Genomic DNA, 11,792 nt, shown 5'->3' with positions numbered 1-11,792 from the left:
GGCTGCACAAGTTAAGCCACCAGCAAGCTCTGGAGCAGGGCCTCCTCCCTGCAGGATTCCCAAGGGGGCCATTTTCATCGTGGTCCCCATGAAGTAAAGCAGGGGTAGTACTTGGAGGGTGCAGGGATCAAATGCCCTTGGGGCTTGCCCGCTACGTTGAAAACTGCTGAGCTGTGCCTCTTTTCTCCTTTCCGATTCTGTCCCTTTGGCATCCTGCCAGTCAAGTCCAGCCTTGTCTCTTAGCTGCGTGATCCACCTAGCTACCCCTCCCAGAATCACGAGTCTTTTGAAAGGGGAGCTTTGAGGGAATAGCATTTAGCTGGAGGAGTGATTCTGCTGGTGAGATTCCAGACATCCTCGGGGACGGGGTGGGGATGGGGCAGGGGTCGGCAACGGACAGGGATAGGTTGGAAGTACCGATTTTGGGTGTCTGAGGGACCCTGTCTGCCGTCTGTACCCCAGCCAATGACATGCTCTTTCTTCTTCCCTCAGATGTGACTCCACACCCTGGCTGGGTGTTCCAAGTCATGGCCGACACCATCTTCGGCAGCGGGAATGATCAGTGGGTTTGCCCCAATGATCGGCAGCTTGCCCTGCGAGCCAAGTGAGTACCTCTAGGGCTTGGCCGGGCCCTCCCTTCCCTCCCCCCTCCTAGTTCCCCTCCCTTCTTTGACAAGATTCAATCCCAGGCCCCCAGAAAGAACAGTTTGGAGACAAGTGCCCGTCAAATACACACCACACTCCTGGCGCTGAGCTGGGCGCCTAACAGCCGTTCAATCATTTAACTGCCGCATGGAATGTATTCCCATTTCTCAGATGAGGACAGTGAGGCTGAGGTCCTCACCCAAGTCACCCACCTTGTCAGTGGCAGGGCTGGGACTCCCCTGGGTCCATCTGACCCCACACCTATGTTCTTTCAATCACAATAGGCTCCAGGGAGCCAGGCCACTTCCTTTACCTTCTCTGTTAAGAGTATAAATCCCCCATCACTGAGCCTTCAGTCCCTGAGTCCCTGGCAGCGGGGAGCCTTTGATCTCTGGATGCCCACTTCATAGTTGAGCCCCCACTTCATAGTTGAGTTGACAGACCAAAGGCTTGTCTAATTTATGAAGAGCTGCCCTCTGGGCTGAAACACACAACCAACCTTGAAGCATCCCAGGTCTCTGCCATGCTCGTGTCAGGGTCTCTCTTGTTCTGGTTTGCCCCCAGTTTTCCTGTTATCTCTCAGCCTGGTGACCCCTCGGCTGTAGTTAGATCAGCCCATCTCCACCCACTGCCCCTCTCCGTGGCTGGAGACCAGGGGCTCCCAGATGCCTCTCCATCATTCCAGTCTCTTCCTGTCCCTACAGGGAGTTGGGGGGTCCCTGGGGTCAAATAAGCCCAAGAGTGCCTCTTCATCTGTCAAGTCGTGCTGGGACCAAGTTCAAGAAATTTGCAATTAAACATTGTGAGCCTGCAGGGGACAGAGCTGAAACATCAAAAGAGGATAGAAAAATTAATCTGAAATGCCCAAGAAGAGTGGAGTCCTGCGTGATTTGCAGGACTCTTTGCACCACAGTTAATTTGTCTCTCTCACTGGGATGCCTCGGCTCTTTTAGCCCCCATGTGGCCCCTGTTGGGGAGAGACTAGGGGTGAAACCGTCCTCTCTCCCTCCCTCCTCTGACACCAGGCGAGATGATGCGTCCTCCGTGGCTGCATGTGAGGAGCTGGCGAGAGCTGTGCTCTTGTAGGAGGGCCCAGTGTGACCCCTGGTGATCCCGCCGGCATTCCCTTTAGCTCTCTGTGATCTGGTCTTGTGCTCAGCAGCAGCCAGAAGCTGTTGTAGCACCTTTTATTTATTTTTGGCTGAGTTGGGTCTTTGTTGCTGCGCGTGGCCTTTCTCTAGTTGCGGCGAGCGGGGGCTATTCTTTGTTGTGGTGTGCGGGCTTTTCATTGCAGTGGCTTCTCTTGTTGCGGAGGACGGGCTCTAGGTGCGTGGGATTCAGTGATTCAGTAGTTGCGGTACGCAGGCTCAGTAGTTGTGGCGCACGTGCTTAGTTGCTCCGTGGCTTGTGGGATGTTCCCGGACCAGGGCTCGAGCCCGTGTCCCCTGCATTGGCAGGTGGATTCTTAACCACTGCGCCACTAGGGAAGCCCGTAGCACCTTTTAGAAGAGTAAATGCTTTTATCTCCTCCCTGGGGTGTGCTGCCTTGTAATGCCAGGCTCCTTAAAGGAGTGTGTTACAAATCCCCGCAGCCAGGGACAGGTGAATGTGTACCCCTGCCCATTCCAAGGCCTGACCTCCCTTCCTGTCCCCACCAGTCCTGCCCCGTTCCCATTCTTTGCTTTCCTCAGCTCTGTGAGGGTCACTTAAGAAAGTATTAGTCTAGGGCAAGGTATTTTTTAAAATTGTAGTATAGTCGATTTACAGTATTATATTAGTTTCAGGTGTACAACATAGTGATTCAATATTTTATAGATTATACTCCATTTGAAGTTATTGTAAAAATTATTGGCTATATTCCCTGGGCTGTACACTATATCCTTATAGCTTATTTATTTGATACATAGTAGTTTGTACCAAGGCATTTTTTTTAATTGGAGAAATAGGCAGTCTAGAAGTCTGGACCTCTCCAGTGCAGCGCATTACTTTATGCCTTCATGCCTTTGCACGTTCAGTGCCCTTTGCCTGAATGCCAACTCCCTGCTTCCATTGGGGGAGCTCCTATTCATCCTGTAAAACCCAGCACAAATGCTACCTCTTTGGTTAAGCTGTTCCTAATGGTCTCACCCATGATCATTATAAAAATCATCACTAACTGCCACTTATTCAGCAACTGGGCATCTGCTATGTACAGAGCACTTTATATACCCTCCTTATTTCATCTTCCTGGCATCCCTTAAAGAGACAGATCAGGAAATCAAGGATGAGTAGCTGTCCAAGTTCTCATACCTGGGAAGAGACAGAGCCATAAGATGAAACCACCCGTTGGACTTCAGAATCTGAGTCCTTCACCTTAACCAGCCTGGGATGGCTTTCTCTCCACTCACAGAGAAAGGACATGCTTTTTAGCTCTCCCAGCTTATACAGTGTCGGCAGTGCTTGGATGCAAGAGCTGGACTGGGTGGTGATGTGAGACCACCAGTGTCCATCCGTTTCAGGGAACCACTAGGAAGGCATCCACACCCTCATCTTCCTGCCCTGTATCCTGTGTCACAATCTCTTGCCTGCTGCCACTTCTTTAGGGGAGCCCTTCTAGAGCTGCTCCCCTGCCTGGGTCAATTCCCCTTATTTGTACATCCTCCTCACGACCACCCGCCTGGCCTGCCCAGTGGCTCGTCCCAGCACCTAGCGAGCCTGGCATCACAGTGGATGCTCAATAAATAGATATTGAATTAATGGCTCTCCGAATTTTTCAGTAAATAAATATTTTTGTAACTGATCGGGCATCCGTCTACCCCAGAATATTGTAGCTCTGGAGGGCAGTGACCTTGCCACCTTGTCCGTCTCTGTGTTCCCACCACCTGGAAGTCTGGGAGAAGCTGGGCCCCAGGGCAGGGAGTTGGGGCTTGGTCCACTGCTGCCACTCTCACCATCCAGAAAAATAGAAAGGGTTGGAGTTCTTCCCCTCAGTCCTGGGGGTCTGGGCCGGGCCCCAGCCCCGCCTCGCCACGCTGGCAGGCCCTCACTGCTCCTCCAGGGTAACCTCCTGCCCTGGATCCCTCTAGTTTTCAGAATGCTGCGTGAATATCCTTTTATCCTCAGCACTTGTTTTTAACCTAATTACCAGGTCTTTCCTGTCCCATAGTAAACTCCATCTCACTTTCTTGTACAACTCAGATCCGGGTGTTCATTCTTCTCTTGGTCATCTTCTGTGCTGTTCCCTTGAAACCGCTCATGCTGTGGCCATGGCCTTCTATGCATTCCACGCTCCTGTCTCCCCCCAACCCCCCCGAGGTGCTAAGGGGGTGCTGCTATCTTTGTGGGACCCGGGAGCTGGCGGGTGGCAGAGGCAGCGTTTGGAGGCTGGTGTCTGAACCCCTTGCCCCTGACACACAGACTGTGCTCAGGGGATCTTCGTGGATGTGGCGGGGATGCCAGTTTGCACTGGGGTTGCAATTCTGTGTTGTTCTCTCTCAAGGCTGCAGACAGGCTGGTCTGTGCACACCTACCAGACAGAGAAGCAGAGGAAGAGCCAGTGCCTCAGCCCAGCCGAGGTGGAGGCCATCCTGCAGGTCATCCAGAGGGCCGAGCGGCTTGACGTCCTGGAACAGCAGAGAATCGGGTAAGGGCTGCTCCCAAGATGGGGCAGGAGTGAGGCCGTGAAGAGGGAAGCAAGGGCATTTAGTGCCAGATCAGTGAGCTGGGCGTCTGGCGCCCTGGCTCCTAGTTCCGGCTTTTCACTGGGAGTGAGTCAGCTCTGCCTGAACACCCCTGGTGTGCAGATTCCTAACCCAGCCTGTCCAAGCCTCAGTATACCCCTCTGTAAGATGGGGATAGTGGCTGATGTATGGGCCCCAAGCTGTGGGGAGGATGAATGAGTGCCATCAAACACGTTAAGGTCTGTTTAGCTCTGCACAAAGGAGGGTCGCTGTGGTTCAGCCAGGGGAGGGATTGTCGTGGAGGCTGAACTGTGGGTTCTCCCTTCAAAGACCAACAGGAGCCGCTCTCCAGCTTGTTCTAAGCTCTTCCGGCCTCCGGCATCCAGAGCTGTCTCCTACATAGTCTTCAGTTTTGTTGAGTCTTTTTTTGTTGTTTAATTACAAAAGCAATTCATACTTCCTAGACAATCTGAAAAACACAGGCAGGCGCAAGGAGGAAAACATAAATGCAGGGCACTGGCAGGAATTAATTTGATTCTGGTCTCCTTGTTCTTTTTCTATTTATCTTTTTCTATTGAATAGATGATCATTTTTAAAAAGTCAGACATTGTAGAAATGCACAGTTCTAGAAAGTGAAAGCACCACTACAAAGACCACTGCTGTCCAAACAGTTTGTTGTCTGTGCCTCCTTAATACTGACATATTACTACCATTTCATTACGAAAAGGGTTTGTATCTGACAGATTAATTGTCTTTTGCTCTTTTCTCCCCACCACACCTGGCTGGGGCCCCTCCCTCTCTCAGGCCTAGCCCAAGGGTCCTGCAAGGCTCTGCAGGTCTCCGAGGTGCCTGTGCCGATGACTGATGGGCCAGCACCACATCCCTCGGGCTCCCCCAGGAGGGTGTGCTGGGAGCTGGTGAGGGGTGTCCCCCGTGGGCTCCCTGCAGCTGTGGGAAGCGTTTGCGCCCCACCCCCCACCCCCACCCCCTACTCTGCCCGCGGAGCATCCACAGGGGCTCACATTCCCTCTCGGCCTCCCACCCCCTCACACTCCATTTGGGTTGCACTGGTGGCGACGCCCACGTCCTGGTTTGGGGGCAGATGAAGGTCTGCCTCATCCATATCCAGCTGAAGTCAGCCCCCAGCTGATTCTCCGCATCCAACAGCCAGGATCAGGCCCTGGCGGGGTCTTTGTTGGAAGAAAGGCTGCCTGGATGAAGCCACCCCATTCCCACCCAGCGCCCCTCTCTGGGATGGGGGTTTGGAGAGAGACAGGGCCGGCCTCGGGGACTGAGCTGCTCTCCCCGCTGGTCCCAGCAGGAAGGCAGGTGTCTGTGACCTGGCAGGCTGACCCAAGAGCCCTCCTTCCAGGGCCTCCCCTGGGGGGACGACCGCCCCCTAGGAACAGGCCACTATTCCAGAGAGAGCCAGAGGGTCCCAGAGAGAGCACCATGCGGGGGCCGAAATGGGGGCCCTCTGCACCCACTCGCTTCCCTCAATTCATTAAGACCTGTAAATTTTCTCATTAATATTCTTAAAGTTCGTTTTAAGGGGAACAAGCACAGAGATAATTGATAATAAACCCCCAGTTAATGCCCTCAGTTTTCTGTATGTAATTTATATCTGCTGATAGCGTCTCTCACTCCCAATTACCCATTTAGCTGTGGCGATGACAGCAGTTCAATGAGACCAATACCAACTTTTACATATTCCAGACTGATAGCAATAAATACCCACACAGGGAAACTCACTGGGCCTACTGTATTTTTTTTTATTAAGATTTAAATATTCATGCAATTATTAGTGATTTATGAAGAGCTAATGACCCCTTCAAGAGGCTCTCTAAATCTTCACCCAAAGAAGCCCTGGCCTTCCCCTCCCCCTTCCCCCCCATCTCTCCTTACTGCTGCCCACCCCCACCCCCACCCCCCACCGCCCCCCCGGCCCATCCACCTGGGCTGTCATCTTTGCCTTCCCTGTGCCGCTCACATCGTCTGGCCCTGGCTGTGAGCGCTGGGTTTGGCTGGGGCGGGAATGGCCCAGGAGGCAGTTAATCATCTCAGAGGGAGGAGGTGCATCCTGTGTGTTTCCATGAGTGGGAGTCACAGGGCTCCCTGTGTACGGAGAGGGGGTCCCCCAGAAACAAGTGGGTCAGGCCAGGGCCGAACCCGGCTTTGCTCCCGGGACCCTGCAGGCCCCTGAAAGAGGGACGGCGATCCCATGGGAGTCAGGAGTGCCAGCCGGAGGGCAGGTGGGCAGAGGCAGCCTCGGCGCCCAGTCCGCCCTCCGTCGGCCCCCAGGCAGGGCCCGATCACCCCAGGGGAGAGGGTGGAGTTGTCATGAGACTTGGGGTGGCCTGAGTGTGGCCCTGGCTCTACCTCTGAGGAGCTGTGCAACGCTGGCAAGTGACTTCACATCTCGGAGCCTCAATCTTCTCACCTTTAAAGTGCGGGGGGGAGGAAACAGCATCCTCTGTGCTGGGCGGTTGTGAGAGTTACAGGACATAACGTACCCACACCCCGTCTTCCATGCATTCAAGAATTTTCACTGGGAATCCACTGGGCACTGGAGACACAGCGGCCAACGAAACAGAAGCAGAAGTGGCCGCGTGTTGCGGGCGTGGCAGTGTCGTATGACAGGTTGTCATGAAACAGGGGTCACGGTGGGCTGAGGAGCCGTGGGACCCAAGGAAAGGCACCTACCCTGGGCTCAGCGGGGTTCGAAGAGGACCTCTTTCTCTTTCTCCCTCTAGCTTCTCCGTCCACCCAGGTGCGTAAGCCAAAAGCCTCTACTCCATCCTGGGTCTGTCTCTTACCTCTCCTTCCCCAAATCCATCCACGATGACTCTGAAATACAGCCCGTCCTGCTCTCCGTCCTCCTTCCCCAGCCCTCCCGCCGCCTCCTGCCGGCTTCCTCACCAGACTCCCCCTGTAATCCCAGCTTCCCACAGCAGCTGGAGGGAGCTTTTAGAAACGTCACTTAGATCAGATCACTGCTCTGCTTAAAATTCTTCAGTGGGTTCGCGCTGATCTTAGAAAACAATCCAAACCTCCAAAACCAAATCCAACCTACAAACCCCATGTAATCTGGCCCCCCGTCGCCCCTCCAGCCTCCTTTGTCCCAGGCAGTCTAGCCCCCCTGGCCTCCTTACCATTCGAATGCGCCAGGGCCTTGCTCTTTGTACTTGCTGTTCCCTCTGCCTGGGATGCGCCCCCAGCTGTTCCCATGTTTGGTCCTTGTCATCCTTTGCCTCTCAGTTCAGATGTCCTCAGAGAGGCCTTCACTAATCACCATCTAACATGCCCTGCTCCCTCCCAGCCCCACTTATTTTATTTCATAACACTCCCCCCTCTGAAGTCAGTTTGCTTGTTTATGGACTTTCTCCCTTTTTTGAACATAAATTCCATAAGAACAGGGACCGTGTCCATCTCTGGCTTGTTTGCTACAATATTTCCAGTGTCTGGCATGTTGTAGGTGTCCAGTTAATGGTTGGTGAGTGAGTGAATGATTAGGAGTTAGCCAGGGGAAGGGATGGGGCAGGGAACAGTACCCCAGGTGAGGGAACCAACCCCCAGGAAGTGGTAAAGTATTGGGGCCCCGTGGCAGCCGCGCCTGGGCAGGGGTCTGGTTGGAGACAGGAAGCACATGCCGTCTGACTCTGTGTCCTGTGCTGCAGGCGGCTGGTGGAGCGGCTGGAGACCATGAGGCGCAATGTGATGGGGAATGGCTTCTCCCAGTGTCTGCTCTGTGGGGAGGCGCTGGGCTTCCTGGGCAGCTCATCGGTGTTCTGCAAAGACTGCAGGAAGGTAAGGCCCTGCTCTGGCTTCCCAGCCTGGACCAGCCCTGTTACTCTGTGGCTTTGCATCCTGGCTCCCAGGAGTGTGTGTGTGTGTGTGTGTGTACATTCGTGCATACATATGTGCACACATGGTATCCTATGCTTCTTGGCAAGAAGGATTGGGGCCTGAAGGTCAAATGGCCAGGCTTCTAGTGCCAGCTCTGGGGAGTGGACCTCTGGGTCTCACAGGCCTGGGTGTGAGTTCAGCTCTTCCACTAGCTGTATGACCTCAGAAAACTTATTTACTATGTCAAGCCTCACCTTCCTCATCTATAAAATAGGGATAATGATAATATGTACCTTAGAGAGTTGTGAGGATTAGATATTATATGCAAAGCTCTTAAAACCTTGTTTGGCATATAAGTATTCAGGATATGTTATTAGTTGTCATTAAATAAATACAATTTTCCTCAGGGCCAAACAGTTTGCTAAGATTATACTTCCTCTTCTATTGGTCTGCTCTCCTGATCCCTGGCCACTCAAATGAGAATGATCTTTGCAGCAAGGCCAAGTGGATTTTCTCCTTTTCTTATACTCCACTGACTGTTCTAAATTATGCCACATATTAACATTGAGTCCAAGACTTCTGAAAATAACTTTCTGTTTTTCCTGGAGTTTCTAATTGCCTTTCTTTTCTCATTGACCAAAGAATAATGTGCCTTCCAGTCCTCAAAGTTATTTAGCATCTGAATTTTACTCTCTATTGCGTGAAGCCTACTTTTTCTTTCCCTGCCTGAAACTCTTCCGGACTCTTATTCCTGCTCATCATGGGACTTCCCTTTACTGCCCTCCTAGGTTAGAAGCACTGTTCCCAAGACACCATGTGTTTTTCTTTTTTTGTTTTTCACTCTAGTTTTACTAGAACCCATTCTCAAGTAGCTTCCATGTGCTAGTCATTATTTTAAGCCTGGAGTTATTTTGGTGAACAAGGCAGAGAAAGAACTTTCTCTCTTGAGGGAACCAAAAAAAAGTAATGTAATAGTCAATAAGTAATAGTAAATAGTAGAGTAAATAAATAAAGTAAACAAGTAATAGATAAGAAGATTTCAGGAAGAAATAAATTCTGGAAAGAATTAACAGGGAATAGAAGACTGAGGGTGGGGTGGGGCGTTAAGAGTTGAGAGGACTGTAAAATATGGGAACGTCAAAGAAGTAAACATGGACTTGGCAGCAGAGGCCATTGGCAGCCTTGACAAGGGCATTTTCAGTGATGTTCCAAATCTGGATCAGAGAACCAAGGTGCCAAGAAGTTAATGTACCAAATGAATAGATGGGAAAGCCAGGATTTCAGCTAAGGTCCCTTTTCCCCTGTTCTGTCGCATGTGGTGAACTGGGCTGAGGAATGTGGATTAACTGGTGAGAGAACAGTGGAGGTGTGGGAGGGGCCTGAGGGTCAGGGAGGGGGTGGGCACTTCGGTGCCACTCCTCCGCAAGCCTCCATAGGCCTAGACTAGATAGATACCAACGAGGTACTGGGCACAGGGACTCAGGAATGTCTGGCTCCCAGCACCTGGGCAGGTGGGGTTCTAGTATGTGACTTCTGCCTGGGAGAATGAGGCCCAACAGCCTGTTTCCTCCTTCTGCCCCTCAACTCCGTGACTACTATAAATGTCCGGGTTTGCGGGACCATGAAGAGGCTGTCAGAGCCTTGTCTCCTTTCCCTGGAAAAGTTTGGGGCCTCTGCCGCAGAGGCAGGCTGCTGCCCCTGGTTGCTGAAGGGTTAATGCCCGCTGCTCCTTGCAGAGCTGTTTCCTAGGCAACAGTGGGAGTCCCAGGGGAGAACCTCAGTGGATGTGGGGTGGGGGAATGCTCTTCCAGATACTCTCACCACCCCCACCCCATGGCTTTTCGGGAGGACATTTCCATTTGAAAATGTTCTTATTTCACAGCAGGCTGAAGACTTGGTCCTGGCTTGGATGGTGAGATAAGGAGCCCTCTGAGTTTCTGAGGGGACTTGTTCTTGGGTGAGAGTGGGAGGGGAGCGTGCCAGTTAGGGCCACAGCTGAACGATGGGCATTTGGGGGGGTTATCTTCATCCATCCTTGAGAAGACTGTGTCATTCATTCACTCATTATGCAAACAGTAGAGGGTCTACTGTGTACAGGCCCTGTTCCAGGTTCTGGCGATACCCATGAACAAGATAAAGTCCTTGCTCTCACGGAGACTGTTTTCTAGGGGTAGGAGAAGACAGACAATAAACAAGTATAAAATAATGGTTAAGTAGACCTAGGGCTCTGTAGTGAATTAAAACAAGGTGCTCAAGTTGAGTCTCTGTGAGCTCAGACCTGACCCCAAGCAGGAGCCAGCCCCAGGAAGATCCAGGTGGAGGAGTGTTGCAGGCAGAGGGACCAGCAGGCACCAAGGCCCTGAGGCAGAAATGAGCTGGACATGTTCAAGGAACGAATGAAGGCTTCTGGGGCAGAGGGAGCGAGCGGTGGGCATAACCAATCACATAGAGCTTTGTAAGTCAAGGTCAGGAGTTGAGATGTGATTCCAAGTTTCATGGGATGTCAGTGGAGCGTTTTAAGCAGGGATATAATGTGATCTGGTTTGTGTTTTTAAGAGGTGAGCCTAGCTGCTGTCTGGCAAGTGCGTGACAGGAGGACATAGAAGGAAAGCAGGAGATGAGTTAGGTGGCGATGGCTGTCATTGGAAGATGATGAGGTTGGGGACAAGGCAACATAGGGACAAAGGCCATACGCTAAGGGAATCAATCTCTTCAATGTATTCTAAGCAAATAGGGAGGGGTTAGGGGGGTGATTGAGGGTCTTAGGAAGGAAAGCGGGTCCTAGATTCCAAATGGGCCAGGGCTAGAGGTCACTTGGTCCTGCACGGTGAGGGGACGGAGGTCCTCCTGGGTTGCCAGTAAGTGCTGTTCCCATGCACAGAGACCTGGGTTGTGCTCCAGCTTGGGCACAGTGCAGTGACCTTGTATGAGCCGCTTAACCTCTCTGGGCCTCTGTTTCTTCATCTGTAAATGGGGGAATAGAACTACATCATCATTGGGTGGGTGTGAGGAGGAGATGAGCTAATGCAGGGAAGCCCTTAGTGTCGGGTCCGTTGCAAACACTCAGTAAAGGATTCCTATCACTATTATTATTAATTCACTTCGAGGTCCTAGCTGTTCAGACTGCCCGGGTGTTACAAAAATAGAACCAACCTCACATACATCTCAGAAGAGGTTTAGTGATATCCCATGGATCAGTCAGCTCAGGCTGCCATAACAAAAGACCACAGACTGGGTGGCTTCAACGACAGAAATTGATTTCTCATAGTTCTGGAGGCTGGGAAGTCCAAGATCAGTGTGCTGGCCAATCTGGTTTCTGATGAGGGCTCTCCTCCTAGCTTGCAGACGGCCACCTTCTCACCGTGTCCACTCATGGTGGAGAGAGAGCTCTGGTCTCTCTCCTACTTCAGATAAGGACACTAGTCCGTTTGGATCAGGGCCCCTCCCTTATGACCTCATTTAACCTTAATTACCTACTAAAGACCCTGTCTCCTAATACAGTCACACTGGGGATTAGGGCTTCAACACAAGAATTCTGATGGGACACAATTCAGCCGATAGCAACCTGTGTTCTCCTTTTTACAATTCATGTTTTCCCTCCTTCCTTCTTCCTTCCTTCCTTCCTCCCTCCCTCCCTCCCTC

At 52.0% G+C, this 11,792-nt stretch overlaps 1 protein-coding gene across 1 annotated transcript in view; it reads left to right on the top strand.

The window, feature by feature from the left end:
* Window positions 1-527: 527 nt before the first annotated feature.
* RPH3AL (rabphilin 3A like (without C2 domains)) overlaps window positions 528-11,792 on the top strand; it is an 87,210-nt gene continuing 75,945 nt past the window's right edge. Inside the window, exons 1-3 of the mRNA XM_007454233.1 lie at window positions 528-604; window positions 4,124-4,267; window positions 7,982-8,111. Of these exons, the coding sequence (XP_007454295.1) occupies window positions 528-604; window positions 4,124-4,267; window positions 7,982-8,111 (351 nt within the window). The remainder of the gene's footprint in view (window positions 605-4,123; window positions 4,268-7,981; window positions 8,112-11,792) is intronic.

The sequence above is a fragment of the Lipotes vexillifer genome, unplaced genomic scaffold (genome assembly GCF_000442215.2).
Source record: "Lipotes vexillifer unplaced genomic scaffold, Lipotes_vexillifer_v1.1 scaffold680, whole genome shotgun sequence".
NCBI classification, from domain to species: Eukaryota; Metazoa; Chordata; class Mammalia; order Artiodactyla; family Lipotidae; genus Lipotes; species Lipotes vexillifer.
Note: the sequence above shows the minus strand (reverse complement) of the source record. Positions and strands in the feature narration are given on the sequence as shown.